The sequence below is a fragment of the Gouania willdenowi genome, chromosome 20 (genome assembly GCF_900634775.1).
Source record: "Gouania willdenowi chromosome 20, fGouWil2.1, whole genome shotgun sequence".
Taxonomy (NCBI): Eukaryota; Metazoa; Chordata; class Actinopteri; order Blenniiformes; family Gobiesocidae; genus Gouania; species Gouania willdenowi.
Genome location: NC_041063.1, coordinates 23130704 through 23151898, shown reverse-complemented (window position 1 = coordinate 23151898; position 21195 = coordinate 23130704). Strand labels below are relative to the sequence as shown.

Sequence of the window (21195 nt, the reverse complement as noted above, 5' to 3'; positions counted from 1 at the left end):
TGGTTGAAATTGTCTTTATGTCCTGACAGAAATTAAGATTATATGTGCTCTGAAAATGGAACAAAGAAAATCCATCATCTGTAGCAGCTGTAAACCTGTAATAACTTCCACCAATGGAAAACATTTTTTTAACCAATTTCTCCCTGCTCGTTCTCGACCCCTTGTGTGCACAAGCTCACACTCAAAGTGCGTCACCGGTGACTGAGTTAAAACAGAGTTTTTAGTCACATTTTTTGACATATATAATGAAGTAAAAGTTTGAATAATTATTGAGTAATGAATAAAGTTTAGTGGTTACTCACTGCTGAATGAGACAACAACGTTTCTACACAATTCAGCGATGAGCTGAGGTCCGCTATTGGACAGCAGTGCTTGTGCATGTGAGTGAGACGGAGCACAGGAGGGGGGGGTAAAGGCGGAGTTGTTGATGAAGCTACATTCAAAATCATGCTAGCTTTCGAAAATCACCTACCCTGGCTTTAAGTACAACACTTCAAGTAAAGTCTTACCAACTTTTCTTTCAATGTCAATAAAGGTGGTGTTACATTGTAGATCAAAACTTTGGAGCAGCAATTTCAACCTTTTCCAACCTATTTATCCATTTATTGATCAATGAGGCCTACACTGTCTATCTAATAATACATGTTTTTTAAAAAGCAGCTTTAATCTAAGAGCGTCACCAAATATCTCACCCAATATTGCCAAAAACCTTAAGTTCAACAGCATAGCTCCATTAGTAAATCTTATACTTAGGTACATCTCCATTGACTAAGCATTCACATTACAGCAGATATCATCTTGATCTACTTGATCTCTCACTTCCTTACAGCTTACACCTTGTTAGACTGAAAACCCTGGCCCCAGACGTAAAGGTGCTGATCTACATTCTTGCTACTCCCTTTCAGCTTCAAAGTTTACATCAAAAACAAAGTAGAACGCAAAACTGCTTCCATACAGCTGATAGACGCCTTACCAGTGTTGTTGCGGTAGGGACCAGCGTCCGGCCCCTGGCCCTGGCTCAGGCTCCTCATGGGACCCTTGTTGTGGTAGACTCGCTCTTCATAAATGGGATCTATATGGTGCTCTGGGGAACCCAATGGCCGAAGAGGCTCTTGACTGTGCTGACTACTGTAGGATCCACGAGAGCCTGGAGGACAGAAGAGAAGCAGAAAGAGGAAAAAAACGATGTAAAGAAGAGCAAAGGCGAGATAAGAAAAAAGGCTAAAATTGGGTGGGACACAGGTGGTGGCAGTGATAGAGAAGAATTGGATTTTAAGGAGGTGAGGACAAAAGGAGAAAAGATTAATTGTGTTGTCAGAGTGTGGGAATGAGGGTAACAAGTATTGCGCCACTTTAAAGAATTTTCAGTTAGAAAACAAAACCAACGCTCTGAGCAGTCAGAGATTGAAAATCTCCGCCAGGGGCCAAATCTGTTCTTTGCCAGTTGTTGGCAGTAATCTGCATCAGTGATCCTGATCATGGTCAGAGGCAGACTTACCAAGGGGTCGCACTTGCCTTGGGCCTCCAAGAGCCCACTCCTTAATTTTGATACCTCTCATTTTTTGGCCCAAAAAAACATTTCCCCCGCTCAGCACAATAATGGACCATTCCGGTTACGTCATCCGGCGTTGCTATCTGGGAGTGCGCATGGTGATGGCAGGAAGTGAATCGAGAATTGAGGTTGAGAAATGGAAAGTCTTGGCGGGAATGACAATCAAAAGAATCCAGTACCGATAAAAAAGAAAAAAGCGTAAAAATCAGAAACAGCCTTCAGTTATTTCTTCTTCAGAACATTGGTCGGAGAGTGAACTAGGGCAGAATTCCCAGGATAAACTGTAGATGCACAGCAGTACAAAGTTTTGGCAGTTTGGAGATGGAAAGTGTTAAAAGAAATAAAACATTACCAAACAAATGAGCATAGTAAATGTTGCTTGACCTCTAAAATGCCAAATATTTCATGACCATACCCAAGTGGGAGGGCACTTTAAAGGCTTGGAAGAAATTTCTCTCTCTATTAACAACCATTAGGTTGAAATGTATGGATACCGCAATTTGTCAGGAAATTGCAAATAAATGCACTATCCGCATCCGATCCGGAGGAAAGTCAATGTTTAAATTGAGGAATAGACCAGACAGAACATAGTTAAATTTCATAAAGATCGGCCAATTACGTACTGAGATATGGATTTTTGACGAGTGGAATACACTATTTGATTTTTAAAATCAGAATTACTATATTGAGAAGAACAACAAATATGCACACAATTATTTTCACCCTCATCTTATCTTGAAATAGTACTTATTACATTTGTTCAGGCTGTATTCATCCTTCACTTTAAATGAACCAAAAGATATTTTACAAAACTTCTTTAATTATTCAGCTTTCAAGAACTTTCAATAATAAAATTGACTCGTAATGGACTGTGTTGCCTTTAACCCTCCTATTATCCTCAAATATTACTAACACATTTTACTCTTGGCCCATAAATATTTGCCTCCAGGAAATCTTTATCAGGAAAATTGTTGACCACGTTTTTGTGTCAGACACTTTGTTTATTTGTTGAATACATAAATAACCCATTGATAATGAAACCTTGACCGGTTCTCTAGCGCCACCATCAGGCCAAACTTTTACATTAGAATTAATTTATCATGAATAGTTTTCATCCAAATCTCACATTTACTGACAACATTAATGACCACAAGAGTATGAACCCTATTGGTTGTGGTGATTATATGACCTTTTCTGACACCTTCAGGTCAATGGGGATGGAAGCTCACACACAGGTGGACAAGTTTTACACAGCTAATACAGCTTGGGGTCAAATTGAGCCCCAGTGGAACACCAATGTGTGCAATATGTGCACCCCGAGGATAATAGGAGGGTTAAAATCACAAAATTATAACACGTTTGCACAGTCCGTTAAGTATTTCCTGCTAACAAACAAACAAATACATAAACTCCGTTGCAAATATTGCATAATGAAAGAAACAACTGGAGCAACCAACATAATAACAAATGTTGATTTTAAAGAACAAGATGGATATTTTATTGTTGGCAAGTGAACTCGAATGTTATATTCAATGACACATCTTCCAAGCTGCTTGTTCCAAAGATTCCTGAAAAAACCTAATGCAAGTGCGAGGGGGGTGGTTGGGTTGGGGGGGGGGGGGACATGTAAACTTCACTCAGGAAAGACCAAATAGTCCACTCCTGAGCTTAAACCAATGACCTTCTTGCTGTGAAGCCGACTTTTCATGTGGCATTAAAAGTGTGAGAACCATGGGTGTCGAGTGATGCAAACACATGTAACAATTGACAGATGAAAGACAAAAAAAAAAAAGCCTGAAACAAAGAAATAAAACATGAATTTTGTGGTTTAGGGATAAATGATTGATGTATGATGACACAAAGCAGTCATCTTTTGATTGCCTCCTAATTTCTGTCTGTTCATTTATTTTCTGTGCCATTTCTTTGAATCTCAAAAGTCAGCTTGTGGTCTATCTGTTTTCTTAGGAATACAAATTGTAGGATATTCGACTTGGAATGACAGTAAAACAGAGAGAACGACAAATAGGAAAAGAAGACATGAAAGATTAAGGATGGCAGTGCCTCTCTGTTTTATTTTTTAATCTTCCTGGAACACATTGAGGTTTGTCAGCCATAAAATAATTAGATGCGGTGTCCCCCCTCTTGTGATGTGTTTGGCAGGGATCCCACGGACATGGAGGGGCACGTAAAACACTGACAGCAGGCATTTGTTCAGTACACATCAGAACAAATGTAAGGTAGAGGCGCCTGCCCTCTATATGAAAACATGCACAAAATTGGAATGTGTTGAGGTTAAAAAGAGGAAAACCCTCAGAGGGATACAACAACAAATCATTAAGGCCTGACTTACATGGCAATGGATGAAATGAAAACACACATAAAGATACAAAAGCCTTGAGTGACTGGGAGTCCAGTTGAACTCCTGTCATGGTGCATTAGTTCTCAGCGGATTTCAAGTTGCGTGTTAAGGCTTTTCACAGGGATGAAGGAGCAATGCTTCCTAATCCAAACTTCCCTGTGTAACCAGTATCAGTTTAACTTTGCAGGATCCCATTCCACATATCAGATCATGTCAGATATGGATGCATATGAGATACGTTCTGCAGGAAAAATCAAACAAGCTACGAAATAAAGATAAATCGCTATGAACTGTGGAAAATATTATCTAAAATGTATCTTTGTAAAGAAGCCAAATCCCTGAAGCAAGCACAATCAGACTTCTGCATCACAAGCTGTGTTTCCATTAGCCTTGTAAATGCACAAAATCTAAATACCGCAATACAAAGTTGTAATGGAAACACCTGAATTTTGAAAAAACATTCAAATATTGCTAAAAACGTTTCATTATTGAATTGTGTCGCAAAAGTGCGATGGAAACACTTTTTCCGCAAATACAAATCACAGAACGTGAGGTACATGGTCACATGACCACTTCTCTCCAAGAAAACATGACACGGTACATCTAAAGATACGAGAAAAAAAGAAGAGGAGGCCGAGACATTTCTTTGCATTAAAATATTACTGCCACATTAGGCGTAAACAACAAAGGAATACTGAGTGTTATAACAAGGTTTTGAGCATCCGTCTTAGTTGGTTCCAATTCTATGAAACTACAAAACAACACTGAGACCGGGCTTTTGATGGCAAAATTATTATTATTTTGCTGTCTGGGTCAGAATTAAATGGTTTGCTTACTGTATTTTGGCCATCCTCCAAGTCTCTCCCCCCATCAGTCTCCCCACACGCAACTTCCTCCTCCTCCCAGACATGCCGAGTCTCACCGTTTTCCCTGTTTTTGATCGTCCACTTAGTTCCACACATGCTCTGGTCGAGTGTGCGCTGCTGTGAGCTGCTGGGAGCTTCAGCATCAACTCTCGTAGCGCCATTTTCTGTCTTGTGAACTCCTCTCCCTCTGAGCTCTGCCCATCACGGGTGACCTCTCATCCAAAGGTGCGCTGCTGCCACCTACATGTCACCAGTTGGTCACTACATCATTGTACAAGCTCAATATTTACAGGAGAGCTTCGTCACACTGCCTCCTAGCAATCCCAGCCGAAAGACACAATTGACGTCTTTAGCAATCAACGTTACTAAACCAAAAGACGTCTTTAGTCAATGAGTTAAATATCCTTCGTTTATATATTTTGTGACCAATTTTTATTTATTTCGGGAGGATTTTGTGGAATAATTTGAGAAAAACTGCAGGATTTTGGGTAAATTTAGAGTTCTTTCAACAACAATTTACACAATGATTCATTTTAGCTTTCTCCAACGGGCCGAAACGAATGCTCTGAAGGGCCAGATTTAGCCCCCGGGCCTTGACTTTGACATACAATATGTGGTCTATAGGCTTTCTTTCTGTCTCCCACAGGTGTGCCTCATGTCCTGATGGCCTCCCCTCACTACAAGGAGTGTTTTATCGCTGAGTGAGTGCTGTGTCATTGTTTGTTCTAATCCAACTTGTTTATGTCATCGAGTACGTGTTCTGTTGTTTGACGTCTGGACTTTTTAGAATCTCGGTAAATAATTTAGTTTGAAAGGCTCCTTTTGTGCTTTGTTGGTCTTCTTTTGAGTTTTTGTTATCAGATGGACTGAAAGTGGCATTTTACTCTCGCTGACCTCGCTGGCGTTTGGGTCGTCGACACCTCACTACTCCCTGAGATTTGGTCTTTGTTCGAGAACTCCCTCTGCTTTAGTGTCTTTGTGTGTGGTAGAGCTGAAAAACAGCATCTTACTTCATTCAAACCTTTTTTCTTTTTTTAAAAAAGTCCCTCTGATCTGTAATCCCAAGGTTTCATTTGTTGTACGGAGAAAATAAATCACATTCATCTTTAACTTTTTCTTCAACAGACTTAAAAGAAACTTTGGCCATGTTTAAATGGGAGCTTTAAATCACCTTTAATTCAGAATAAAAGTTAATTCCCTCTTTAAACTGACCTTGTAAACACTTAATTCTGAATGCAAATGTAATTCCAAATAAAACTCAAACTGAAATTGGTGGCTGGTTTATTACAATTTAAATTCCAAATTAAATAATTCCTCGATAATTCCTCAACCTTCCTTGACACTTAATTATGTTTTAAGTTGATTCCGGTCGTTTGTACGTTTCAAAACCCGAAGAAGGAATGAGGAAAAAACATATGGAGAAATAAAACCTCATTAAACCTTTACCATGAATTTTGTTGTGTATTTAGTTTAATTCAGACAAGGTGCATCATTACACAGAATGAAAGCTCAAAAGGAGAAAGCCGAAGCAAGAAAGCTTATAGCCGCCTACCCCATATTCAATTATCATCACAAACATACAAATAGCAACATCAACAAGAGAAAAGCCTTGACGTACATTTTGACATCACACAAAATTATCATAATCTACACACATTTATCAATACATTATATTGGTGTTTATGATATAGCAATTATATGAATTACAAATATTACAGTTACCTACAGTTAAAAAAGATCTATGGTCTAACGTAGTTTGCATATTTTTCCAAAACACTTCTCTTATAATGTATTTTAAATTTCTATAGACAGGTTTTCATCTCAACTATTCCAGAGGTTGAAAGCTTTTTGTGTGACTTTTTAACCCTAACTGTATAATTTTTTTATGTGACAAATCTAAATGATCTGGGCTGTAGAGGAGTGAATACAGAGACAGATGAAGGTAAAACAGATGAACAAACGACACAGACGTGGTCAGAATATGCATGAAGGAGTTCTAATTAGATCCATAGACACACCCATTAACAGCATGACTCATCCCAGCTTGTTCTCCTCCCAAAGCCTTTCATCTTTGAAACTCTTTTTATTTCCTTATTCATTTTCTGTTTTTACATCACTGGGGCCCGCTCATGGAAGTGCTGACCTCTTTCTTTCAAAAAGAAGGGGAAACTTGAAGAAGACGAGATAAAGGGATGAAGACGAGGACAGCAAAGACGATTCCCTTCGGTGACAAAGACTTTGTGAAATATTAAAGAATACAAAATAACATGTAACAGCAACTGGATAGCTGGCATGAATGATGACTGAATCTACTACTTTCAAAGCCATGAATACAATATCATACCATCACAATAATATGTGAGATGGTGTACAATCTCTGTTATAGTTTCACCAACAATGGAAGTGTAGCCGTTCATCCTAATGTGATCATACTTTCTGGGCTAGAATAAAGAACCAAACTACTCTGGACAACAAACATCACATGGATAACTGGCACAACAGGGATTTCTGTGTAAACCAGTGGTTCACTGCTGCCTCTGTATTTTTTCCTGTGCAGGTTCAAAGGTTTCTATGTTAGTCATGTGATCATTGTAATCCAGAGGTGGGCAACTGGTAACAATGTGATTGTCTGATCTGAGAGCCACATTATTATCCCCTGCCACAAAGTGGAAAGGGGAAATAGGTTCGGGCTCCGGCCGTCCGTCCGAGTTAAAGGAGACAGCTTTCCTCAGAAACTGTTTAAGATATAATAACCAAATGTGGTGTGTGGCTTCAGGGTATCAATACCTTGATGGAGTTCGAAAATGAGAAGTGCGCAATTATTTTTTCTGGAGTTATTGCCCTTGTTCCATTTTTCTTTACTATGGGTGAGTTTGTGTGTTTTGACCTACCACTGTTGCCGTAGTAGTCGGAAGTCGCCATCTTGAAAGCCAATGACCTACTGGTCTCTACTAACTTCATGCATTTTCGGCTAGAAAAAACATATGCTTGTGAGTATATGTTTAAGTGTACTGTTTGATAACAGTCCTAAAACTGTGTTTGTGAATGATGAGCATAAACGGTGTGTTATACAAATCACCGCAGACACCGTAAATGTTCGCATGAGCATATACATGGGTTTTCCCATAGACGTTAGCATGAAGCTAGCAGACTTTTTGTAGAGTGGTATTTTTTATCCCTCGCCACAAAGTGTGGAAGTTAAAGGGGACAGCTTTTCTCAAAAACTGTTTAAGATAGGATAACCTAATTTGTTGTGTGGCTTCAGGGTATCAATACCTTGATGGCGTTCAAAAATGAGAAGCGCGCAATTATTTTGGCTTTTAAAAACACCAGATGGAAAACAAAAGCCCAGTTGTGTGCAAATAGTGCAAGAAAGAGTTTACCAATCACCGGAACTTTTGCTAAACATGTAGCGGCTAGCACGGACACATTCATTTGTATTTTCTATTGTTTGGAGATTGACAAAAGTACACATCAATATTTTCCCCTGATGGTCAAAACCAAAGGTGTCAGCAGACCTTGGGACAAGTCTCAAATACAGAGGAATGTAAATGGCTAGACCTGCATCTGTTAAAAACAATAAATGATTTTATAATGCCACTTTATTATCTATCAATCTTTTGATCTGCCACAATAATGTAAATTAAATGAAAATACCTCAAGTTGAGGGATTTTTTCAGCAATTTTAGGTGAGATTAAAAAAGAGATTGATTAGATTAATGAATTAGAGTAGATTAACTTTATTAATCCTTTGGGAAGGCTCCGTCAGGGAAATCACATTTCCAGCAGCATTACAGAAAGAAATGAAAAGCATCAAACAGGGTTGAAATAATATATAAATATGGAAAAAATACAGAATATACGAAACTACTGCTCCTCCTCTGTCTGTCTGTCTACCATTACAGAAAAAGGATAAAAATAAGTAAAAATGGGCTCAAATTGTTCAAAAAATACTCTTAGTTCCCTGAAGGCATCTGGCAACCCCCTACCAATGTCTTGCGACCCAAATAAACACTTGTGAAGCTTTAAAACACTGGAGTACGGCTCGCTCTGACATTATGTGTTGGACTTTTGATGCAGGAATTTAAAGAGTTACTTTAAACAAAGCCAAACCTGGGGGAGAGGATCATTCAACAGGAACTCCGACTGGGACTGTTCATTAGCATAAGATGGCAAGGAGTTTAATTCTCTGAGTCGTTAACTCACACCCACAAGCTCACAAAAGAAAAAACAGAAAACGAAGGATTGACAAAACACTTATAACATGTATAAGGACCAGAGGCACAATCGTCTAGAAAAAGTCAACCTTTTACTTTGGTACAGAAACACCTGTATTAAGTTAACATCAATGAGACACTAAAATACTCATTTTCTACATCAGAAACATCCAAAAATGCAGTAGATTTTTTGTTTAAAAAAAAAAAGTTACACTAAATAGTATGCGATTAACAAACGAGTCCTACCTGCTAGACTTCCAGGCCTCTGCAGTGTAGCTGTAGCATAGAGCTCGTGGGATATCTTAAACTGATCCGACGCGTGATGAGAAGCCAAACGTTTAGGAGACAAGGTGGCATAGCTCCCTATGCCCGAGCTCATCTGAACAGAAGAAAGAAAAAAACATGTTTCTTCTATATGATATTGTTGCATTTCATCCTACATTAAGGTTGAATCGCGACTTAGACCACATGTGTCAAACTCAAGGCCAGGGGGCCAAATATGGCCCTTTAGAGCATTCACACAAGATAAGTAAGCAATAGTCACTGTAAATGACCAAATACATCAGTTGTAGGTATTTTCAGTCACGCCAAATTTATTTATTTATTTTTTCATATTGCATGATTGCAGTCAAAATGTGGAAAGAACTCCCAATTTTATTAAAATCCTGCAATTTCCCACAAACAATCACATACAATGCCCTAAATCACAGAAAACATTGTACAAAGTCGATAAATTTCATTTACTGTTTGGATATTGTCAGTGCCTTACAAACTGTTTTCATCAGTTATACATGGACGTGCAAAATAGGGAACAATAATAGGGAAATTGCTATTTTTTTACCCAAATATGCAGCTCACTTAACATCAAACTGCTCCATATTTGGCTCCAGAGCAAAAATGAGTTTGATAGACTTGACTTACATGTGAAATTTTCTGTTTTTTTTTTTTTTACATATTTATGCACAGTAAAAGTAATATAAAATATAAACATTTAATTAAACAAAAATGGAACATTACTTTAGCATAAAAAAAGTCATAATCACTGTATAATTTCATACCCCCGAAAAACAACAAAAATAGAAACAACATGAATGACTTGAAGCTATAAGTTTATGGCTAAACTGGTTAGTCAATGATCAACTAGAGAAGACGGGAGCATCCACAGAGCATTATTCACTGTGAAGACGTATTTAGGGCAAATAGTTTGTGTGTTGGGGTGGAATGATGTGTGGCTGTGTTTGAATGGATACGTTGCACACGGCTACATTGTTGTTGTACATTTTTTTCCGACAGTATTTTACTGCTTTTAGTTACATCTGGGGAAACCTTTACATTACAGACAAGACATTTAACTTTGACTAATATTGTTTATTGACCATATATCTGTCAAGGCTGATAATTGACATTTGTCAAATCATTTGCAAGAAACTCATTTAAGGTTTCAGAAAATTGTATATTGATTTAAGAAATGTGTGTTTGTCCCACAATTCCATGGAACAAAAGTATTTTTGTTTTTTTTTTTCTTTTGGTTTTCATCTTGTCTGCACAAACTATCCAAGATCAATGCTATACAATCTTTCCCAGGATAACAATGCATGTTTTATTATCACAATTAAATAAATTAATTTCTTTTACTACATAATTGTGACCATCACCAGCCCTCCCTCAGGAATGATAAGAAATACTTTATTAAAGGGAGAATATAAAAAGAGAGGGCAGTGTTACACCTAGGTGAGGGGGGAGGGGACAGGGAAGAGGGAGTCAGGGTAGGTCAATGGAAGGGGTGGGGAAGAGTCAACTATTTTAGGTTGAGAGTGCAATGTGGTGTTACAGTTGTGCATATTGTGCAAAAGTAGTTTTGATTGGACAACTTCCATAAAAGAAACTTAATTCTGATTGAATTTCATCCCAGGTGAACATATATATAGCTTAGTTTTTATTAGTTGTCCAAAATATCAATATATCTTTATACAAATTACATTCACATATATACTTTTTTTAGTCACATTTTGGTTATTGTCAATTAACTGTGGTCTTAAATCTATACACTGTATTTTCCTGTGCAACATGCATTTCACAGCACACCTGCCAAAAGAAAAGTTTCTTTCAAAATAAAAGACAAGTCCAACAAGAGAAATATTAAGTTTTTAATTCATTTTTGACCAGCTGTCCACGACCCACCCACAACAGGTCTGCGACCTACTTTTTGGTCCCAACCCACTAGTTGAGAATCGAGGATAAAGAAAGTAAAAATAAAGGAAAGGTTTAAACTTAACACAGTAAAATAAATGCTAAGTCAGTGAAGTAATGCTAATGCTAAGTTTTATGTACCTGATGAAGAGGTGATGAGGATGAACCGGCCCCGCCCCCTGCCACTGTGGAGTTGGGCGGAGATGCAACCCTCAGGGGAGACCCGCCCCCTCCTGCTGTTGTCACGGCAACACTGGTGCAGGAAAACCAACAAGTATAGAAAATAGATATGTGAAATCTAAATAAAAACAACATATTTAGGCTCTCTCTACCTGTATGATTTGGCCAGTCGATTGGCGGGCTGTTTGCTTGGGGAGGAAGAGGAGGAGGAAGAGGAAGGCAGGCGTTGAGTGGTAGCGTAACCCGGCGCATCCGACGATGAGCCCAGACGCTGGAGTTTGTTGGGGGAACCGGACCCTGAGCCGCCCCCACCCCCAGTCAGAGGGGAACTGACACGCTGGGTAGGCAACGTGGAACTGGAGTAATAGATGCCTGAAAACAATGAAAAACATCCAAAAAATAAATCAATGAATAATAATAATTCAGTAAAAAATCCTCACATGATCTAGAGCTATACTGTATGTATTATAACAGCTGTTGGGTAAAAAGACAAGTAAAATGTTCAAAAACCGATAAAACGTGAGAAGTTGAATGAAGTTCCAGGTATTGTGCCAACAGAACGTCCCTTTTAGAGTTTTATCTACAGTCTTCAACTATTTAGAATTTTAATGGAAGCCTGTTTCCACCACTAAAAAAAATAAAAAATCACCACAGCAAGTCATATTTATGAAATAGAAAGTACAGAAATATATACAGTATAGAAAGGCATCTGACTTTTATGCCTATAAAAATATATTTTGTCAAAATATTATAAGATATTTACATTAACTTTTAGAACAGGGGTGTCAAACTCATTTTAGTTCAGGGGCCAAATATGGACGAGTTTATTCTCAAATGGGCCGTAAATTATAGGCGATAAAATTAGCAATTATCATTAGCATTATATCATTCACAAATCAGCCGGTTTGTGTAGAGTTGCTCAGAATGTGACTTTTCAGAGGCTAAAACTCTGGAAAACAGGCGAGTTTGGAAAAATAAACCTCAAATACTATGTTTTTGGGGATCTTAGAACAAATAAAAATGGGTGAAAAATAGCATGACATGGGACCTTTAAAGTTTGTGCTTTAACTTAACTCTAAACCTCTGATCTTATAATTTCAGTCACACAAAAATAAATCACTAATAAACATTACAAAACAGAAAAATGTAATTCCCATGAAAACGTATAATTATCTAATCTGTACAAACAAGATGACTTCCCTTGTGCATGAAAGTTAGTTTAACATCAGGTGAAGGAACGACTGTTTGTACTTGTGTGACTTGTTTCTTTTTGGCACCGTCTCCTAACGTCACCTCAGTGTAGCAACAGTGCTTCACGCGCCGTCACATTCACTTACCGCCCAGGAACTACGGCAGCGGGAGGGAAGGAAAAGTGAGAGCAGGAAGAAATGGAGATGTTGGAGCTCACCTGACCCTGCTCCGCCGTGCGACTGTTGTTGCTGTGCTGCACGACTGGATGTCACCTGCGGAGATGTAAGGGGACACAAAACAAGTGAGGAACAGTCAGCCACGACTGGGTGAGACACAGGAGAGAAGCGTAGAAAGTCATGCTTTTATGTTAAAGTCAAGCGCAGGAGGAAGTCATCAAATTAACATCAGGAACTTAAGTAATCATTAGGCCTGGAGAATAAATACAGAGTATTTGTGATATAAAAAATTACAAAATCGTTTATAACAATGTATTTTTATTTTATAGCTTTAAAAAAAAAAAATCTAAATCCTCATACGCTACTTGTGACCTAATCCCAGACCTATCTTAAACCTAAACAAGCCACACTACAGAACGCACTCACACGTGCTGTCCCTTATCGGAGAAAAAGCCAAAAGTGACAGATTTTGTTCAGCTGTTTGTTAATAAGTTTAACTATTTTGCATCAGAAAATGTAACATATACAGTAGATGTCTTTCTGGTAAGACTTTATTGAGTTAAAAATATTGAGTTTTATATTGTATAATGCCATTTTGAGGAAAAATATTGAGATATTAATTTTGGTCCATATCGCCCAGCCCGAGAAATAATGTGCTCATAGAAAACAGTAGCACACAGGCAAGCATAAGGAAATCTACTTGTGATACTTTTATATTTAAATGCTAATGGGGGGGGGGGGGGCTAATTCAGGCTTGACATTGGCTTCTTATTCCAACCAATCAGGGAGCTGAATTTGGTTATAATCCTACTTCATTTGCATTAGGTGAACTACAGTTACTAGTAGACCTAGTGGCTTTACTAGCACTACTTTTTGACTAAATACAGACTAAGTACTACTAGTGAGTACTGGGCGTGTGAATTGCCATAAATCTCAGGATACAATTTACAAATTGCACGTCACAATACGATATATCCCAATACTGAAGAATACAATTAAAGTAAATGGTAACTAACTACCGATATCAAAAAGAAGTGGTATGTTTATTAAACTGTCATATTACATTTTTTTCACTGACGCCTGACGTTTTTTGTTAAAAAACATGATAAAAAATGTATTTGGACATTTTTGGATAGATACAATAATTGCGCTGTGAAATATTGCAATATATCACAAAATCAATTATTTATTACACCCTTAAGTGGTACTAGTAAAAAAAAAAACATTTTAAAAGTAAAGGTTTTTGGCGCACTAGTGAGTAGACAGACCTCTCAAAGCAAAAATAATCATGTTACTAGTAGTACAAGCTTTGAGTATTTACATATTTTAAGTGTACTAGTACTACTAGTAAGACCACATGCAAACTAGTGGATGATTTTTGCTTTAATAGTAAGGTCTACTCACGCACTTGTGCACATAAAACATCTACTAGTAAAACAACATTTGTGTTTATTAGTATTACTAGTTGACTCAAAATCTCACTTGTAGTACTAGTAAAGCCAAAATATTCCCTAGCAGCATGAGTAGACCTAATGTAAAGGAAGTATGAGGGAATATTACCACATCCAGCACCCTGATTTTTGAAAGCCATAATTTGATTTCCCCGCCCCCTATCAATATATGAGTATATGTATTCACTAGTAAAGTGTACATGCACACTGGTAAACCAAAATTGAGTACATGTTCTCTAAATTCCTGCACTAAAAATGCACTCACCTCTGATTATATATATGTCGTATGAATGAGATTTATCCACAAATAATTTCAACTGCATGATTAACTTGTATGACTGAGAAGAACTTCAACTGGAAGTGTTTCATGTATCTTAAAATGATATTGTAATTTTATGTATTTTTTTAACCGGTAGAATGTACATAACTTGCGCTGTATATATTGCATCTTGACCCCTCCCCCTAAGGACTATAGATGAAAAGTCTGGTACAAAATTTTGTAACTTAATGTAACTGATAAATGAATGAATGAAATAGTATAGTATAGCGTAACAATAATTGATATGTTCAGAAGGTTCCCATACACCAGGTCTTGATCCCATTATAAATGTATGTCACCATGTGTGCTGTGATATTACAGTAACACACCTTACAGTGTGTACTGGTATCAAGACTTTGATGAGTCAGGGTTTAGCATCATAGGGTACACTACCCACACATGACAAGGTTGTAGAGTCACATGCTATCGGTCATTGTTGCATATAACACAAGCAGCATTCCTTTAAATTATTTCCAATAAATTAGAAATAATTCAAGCCGTATGTGGTAAAGAAACAGTGGTTTTGGAATAACATGAACAAATAATGCTAATAAAACAATAATAATAGACAGAAGAAAAATAATAAATCTGTCGGTATTGGCAGCATGCAGGGGAGTCGGTCATGGGGTTAGGGTTTTCAAAGAGTTAAAGAAGTCAATGTGAAAGGTTTCCATAAACACTAAATTCTAATGTGCTGTTAGTCAAGGAGATCAAACCTACAATGTATGATAAGATAATGTCAATGAACCATACTGTTTAGGTAAGTAAATGCACATTACCTTACTCCTCTCCACCCTGACTAAATAATGTTCCAGTTTCCAAAGTCGAAAGTTTATGTGCTGCTGTGTAACAGAAAAATGATTTTCTTTTGTTTTTTACACTATTTCACACGTTGACCCGTTAGATTAAGATTCCTTTTTTACCTCAGGGATGATATAACCATGTGCAGCAGCAGCACCGGTACAGCATCCTGTTGATGCAATAATAACAACTGTACCTTTGATTTAGATGTGTTTGTTCTAGCCTGTGCTGGCTGCAGTTGTACAAGGCCACATTATGCAAATCCACTGACTCACTTTTCAGCAATGCCATAATACTGTATACTGTATTTATGCACGTAATAAAATTCAGACAAATACTATTCTGTGTTTGAGCATTAAAAGAAAGCTATTTATGGTTCAGGTTTATTTATTTTCATGTATTTCTAGAGGAGAAAACTCAAAAGCTTACACCAAATCTACCTTTTTGATGATTTGGTCATTACAGACTCAACAGTGACAAACAAACAAACACAGACAGTGAACGATAGGCATCATCCCGGTGGTTCGTCAACCCAAAGTGGGCAGGTCCGGTCCGTTAAGTTTTTTTTTTTTTTCGGACTAGCAAGTGCCAAAAGTGGCTAAAACATGGCAAAAAAGCAGTGGGAGCAATAAAAGAGATACCAGGGGGTAATTAATGGCAGCGGGTAGCTTAAATGTAGCTTTACCAGGACTGATAGCAGTGTGACTGGTGAAGTAAAACAAGTTGGATGTGAAAAGTTTCACTCCAGCCTTGTTTAGACACAGTCCATCTGCTCTAAAGAGAAAGGGCAGCACAAACCGAAGACCAAAATTTATTCAAAGAGTAAATCCTTGACAATTTAAGATCTCCTTTGCGGACTGGAGGTATCGGGCCACTGATGAACACTTTAGGCTACAAACAGCTCACAGTTTTCAGCAGATGGGTGAAATCCTGCTTTAAACCTCAGACTCCTCTTTGGCTAAATCATTTAATCCAAAATAAATCACAACAATCTTCAAATGTGGGTAATCTGCAACAAATTGCAAGATTTTGTCAGCCAGGTCTGATACTGTGTCATTAGGGAAGCAGATCACTTTCACGTTGCTGCTAAACATCTTCTGAGCATCTTTAACAGAAACGTTTCCCACTATCAGTGTGTGAGGTTGTTGCTTTGGCCTACCATGTCGCTTTTGTTTTCCTGAAGCACTTTCAGTCCTCGCATTTCCAGAAGGTTGTGTGTTGACGTCATTAATATCACAAATATTGCAGTAAATCTGGTCAAAAGTAAAATTCACACACATTTTTTAATTTTAAGTTGCCGTTTATTTTAGGATGGTCCACTTTCGAATGGTTGCCCCCCTAGCTGAGCAGAGCTGCTCCCTGTGACCCATGTTTTAGTGGTGGCTGCTTGTAGCCAATCAAAAGTGGTTTTTCATCTGCTGCCATCGCTTTGTTACATTTTTGATGAGTCGCTGAAAGAAAGATTTCTTTTTGGGATGATCGTCTGTCTTGTCCTTCAGCTCGGTGTGAAGCTGGAGGATTATCTTCTTGTGTTCCTCCTGTGTTTCCAAGAAGCCGTCCCAGTCTTTCTGCCTCCACCTCTGCTGGTCCTTTAGGGTTTGTTGGACCTGGACCAGAGACTCTTTGAGGACATCCATGTCCTTCTTCTGTTGGCAATAAATATCCCTTTTTTCCTAATTTTTGTCCATTTATTCTAAGTTCTTTTTTACACTTTTATCCAATTGTTGTCTTATTTTTAGCCACGCTGTCATCACTGGAAGTGGTGAGCTCTGCTCCGAGGCTGCTGCTGAGTAAAGTTAAAGCAAGATCCTAGGTCATTCAGCAGTGGGGCGAATCGATTACCCAGTTCTACATGAAACTGGGTTTGTGCTTTGGTGATACTGCTGCCTTTAACAGATGTCCACTTTTGTGCCTGGGCACACAAGGGAGTTGATGTCGAGGCTGCAGTCAGAGAAGGGAGTGCAGGCCAGTCTGTCTCATTACTGATATCAGGGCACTTTGCTCGGCCCTGATAGGTAAAGGTTGCTAAAGTCTGAAAAAGGAATCAGAAATTTTTGAAAAGGGGCAAACATTGGACAAAGGAAATAGGTAAAAAGGGGTTAAAAACGTTCCTTTTTTTTTTTTTTTTAACTCATTGACTGGCAAATACGTCTAAAAACGTCAATTGTGTTTTTCGGCTGGGGTTGCTAGGAGCCAGTGTGACGAAGCTCTCCTGTACATATCTAACTTTTACCATGATGCAGTGATCAACTGGTGACATGTAGGTGGCAGTACTGCACCTTTAAATGAAAGATCACCTGTGATGGGCAGAGCTCAGAGGAAGAGGAAAAGAGTTTACAAGACAGAAAATGGCGCTACGAGAGTTGATGCTGAAGATCTCAGCAGCACACACTTGACCAGAGCATGTGTGGAACTAATTGGACTATTGAGAGTGTCGCGATGGTGAGAGAAAACAATCAAAAAACAGGGCAAGCGGTGACACTCGACGTGTAAGGGAGGAGGAGGAAGTTGCGTGTGTGGGAACTAACGGGGGAGAGACTTGAAGGATGGCCAAAATGCAGTAAGCAAGCCATTCAACTCTGACACAGAGAGCAAAATAATAATACTTTTGCCATCAAAAGCCCAGTTTCAGTGTTTTTGTAGTTTCATACAAGGAAACTAATGTTGAGATGTCACTAATGCAAAAAAAAAAAAAAAAATTGCTTCAAAGTCACTAATAAGTTTTTTTCAGAAAAAGCCATTTTTCTCAGCTTTTTATCACAAACTGGTGATTTGTGTGAAACTTGCCTCTATTCAACTGCTGATTACGGAAGAACAAAACAAGCTGGAAACAAAAAAAAAATTTTCTGATGAAAGTAGAGTCTCTAATCTTTCAGAATCAATCAGATATTAATAGTACAAAATATTCTGTGGGTCTTAAAAATAATCAGTGAAAATCTTCTAAAACACCTGGCAGTATGGGTATGGCTGCTCTGAAAATGGCTGGCAGCGAATGAGTTAAGGTTTTCAGGGAGAATAATGATTAAATAATGATTAAAATTAAGACTTTGCCACATGTTGAGAATCACTGACTTAATAATGGCTTCTACATAGTGTCACTGATTATTTGTCCCACCCTGTTCACTGAGTTTAAAGGCTCTGTTTGTGTGAATACTTGCAGCAAATTGTAGAGAAAAAATCAGTCAGAAAAGGAAAAAACAAGGCAGCCTTCTCGTCAAACTTTACACCGATAAAAATAGCATGTGCTGGCAAACAACCTCCAATTATGTTTCCAAAAGCAGTCTCTGGCAAATGCTGTGCTGTGCAAAGAGCAAACAGAGCGTATGAAGACAGCGCTGTGGTCTCAGCTACTGTTTTGTTTGGTGACGGGTCATGGAAAGAGATTTATCCCTCATTGAGTGAGTGGATTAACACGCTCTTTCTAGAGAAAAAACTGATTCGTAGTTTAGGAACGCAAACAGGCTCAGCTGGAGGGAGAAGAGACGCAGATTAGGACTGGATGAGTAGAAACCAGTGAAATCATCACCAGTTAGCAGGAGCAATGACACTAAACTAAACTAACGTTGAGCATGTCATTGCCATCATCATGCAGGATTTCGCTCTCGTCCAAATCAGAGCAAAATTCTACTACTACAAATATAATGACAACATCTCATTTCAATCATACTTCTGCACCACTATAATATACCAGTTATAACTTATATATATTTATGTTCATATCTGCACACTCAGTACATTTTGTAAATACTTGTGATGTTGATCTGTCTTTATAATTTATATATTCTACATTGTTGTGCTTTTGTGTTAGTAAATATTTCGGGCCGAGGGAACAGTAATGTACATATAGCGGGAATTGACAATAAAGCTGACTTTGATTGTCATAATATAATAACATTTTATAATACATAAAAGGTTGAAAATGATGCTCTAAAGTTTATTTTAATCTGAACTGTGAACACATTCCTGCATTGCATTGTGGGATGTGGAGTCCTGTAGATCAGTGGCTCGTAACACCCTCTTCATATCATAAATACCCACTCCATGATTTCATATACTGTATCTGGAACATTGGTTCCCTACGGTTGAATCTACAAATTCAAAACAGAGTGGAATTTAAAGTGGAATTTATACCAATTTATCACCTTTTATGTGCCTATTTCAAAAGTAAGTTAATACTATCCATCTAAAATGTAGCTAATTGTTGTCCCCTACTGCCAGAAATGTGATAATAATAATAATAATAATAAAAATAATAAAAAAAAAACAGGTTTAAAAAATAAAACAATATTTGTTTAACATTATTTTAATTTATTTTTTTATCAATTACTTCTGAACATTATAGTTGATCCCATTTCAATTCCAGACAACCCCACATGGGGTCATGCGGCGCAAAAGTTGCCTATATTAAAATAGGAAAAAAGTAACATTACCTTTTTAAGTCACTTAATGTAACAGCAGTTTCATTTATATTTTAAGTTGCAGCCTACAAAATTAAAACAAAATACAGTTTAATATTCACAAAAAGAAGAGAGTGCTTGAGCATTTATCTGCTCAGATAAAAAAGAAAACATGCACCTGTTGCTCTAATACAAAGGTTTAAAATTTGATTTAGATTTCTTTTTTTTTTTTACATATATTTAATTTTATTTATTTTTTAAATTTATTTAAATTTATTTTTTTAAATATATCTTTTATTTTATTTTTTTTATTTATTTAAAAAAATAAAAAAAAATAAAAATTATTTTGCACCTTCAGCTTCTCCCACATTCCCCATGTTCAACACTTTAAAACGCGCCAAATATTCATTTAAATATAGGTCTCACCTACATCTGCACGTACACAGATTATAAATAGCACTGAAATAAAACCTCCAACGTATTTAAGTATGCATGAGATTTTGCAAACTTTATTTCAGATCTTTAAAAAATATTGTCTTCAAACTAAAAGCTAGTGCATATCGTACAAAGTCTACACTGTGCTTTTTTATATCATCAGTGGTTCCAATTGATCTTGGCACCAATGCAAGATTTAAAGAGTCTTAAAGGGAGATATTATTCTGTCCCCTGTCCCATTGGTGTGTATATGTGAGTGTGAATGAGCGAAGGAGCCAATACTGGAAAGTGCTTTAAAAACTACTTCAGTGGTAATAAAAGCACTATAGAAATCAAGTCTATTTACCATTTTAAAGTCTTATCTTCACAAGCCTGACCCGATATGTAAGGGCAGTGGAGATCCAAATAGACTTAATGTAGTTTCTGATTGTGTTTTACTAGACCAGACATCAATTCTTCCTGGTCCTGGTGATATTATTTTTCTCTGCTAACCTGGAATAAACATAATCGTGAAGGTCAAACTGGACGACTTAGATACGATACAGATGTTTATTTAATGGCCTCTTAGGCATTATAGAATATAGATGAATGGAAGACGTTATCCTAAGACTTTAGTGTAGAAACATTTTCTCAGGAGTCTTGCATCATGTTTTCTATTGTTCTCAACAGAAACTCACCCTGCTCAGCTCATTGCATTGAATTACAGTCTTGCTGCTTTTATAATTACCAGTATAATAGATAAGTCATAATTTATGCCCATTTGATTCAATCAATTGGACATAAAAAAAAAAAGTCTAGGGTGTGAAAATAAAATAGCTTCTCTTTGAATTCATATACAAGTGCTTAACAATAATAATAAAAAAAAAAAAACATGTCCTTGGTGATAGTGATCAGATTATATTATTTTTGTGTTAAACTAATATTTTACAGTAAATAAATAAGTGAAGAAAAGTCTTGAATTCAGCAATTAGCTACTTAGTTTTTTCTGCAACTTGTTTGCATTAATTCCTGTTAGAAAAGAACTAAAATAAAGAAGCTCTTAGATTATGGGCCAGTTTCCA

The 21195-nt window shown here is 37.3% G+C and overlaps 1 protein-coding gene across 3 annotated transcripts in view; it reads right to left on the bottom strand.

The window, feature by feature from the left end:
- ctnnd2a (catenin (cadherin-associated protein), delta 2a) overlaps window positions 1-21195 on the bottom strand; it is a 350952-nt gene that overhangs the window by 159268 nt on the left and 170489 nt on the right. For all 3 annotated transcript variants that reach the window (XM_028434803.1, XM_028434804.1, XM_028434805.1), the window contains 5 exons: window positions 12773-12827; window positions 11517-11736; window positions 11326-11437; window positions 9241-9373; window positions 974-1147 (listed from right to left, as the gene is read on the bottom strand). In XM_028434803.1, the coding sequence (XP_028290604.1) occupies window positions 974-1147; window positions 9241-9373; window positions 11326-11437; window positions 11517-11736; window positions 12773-12827 (694 nt within the window). The remainder of the gene's footprint in view (window positions 1-973; window positions 1148-9240; window positions 9374-11325; window positions 11438-11516; window positions 11737-12772; window positions 12828-21195) is intronic.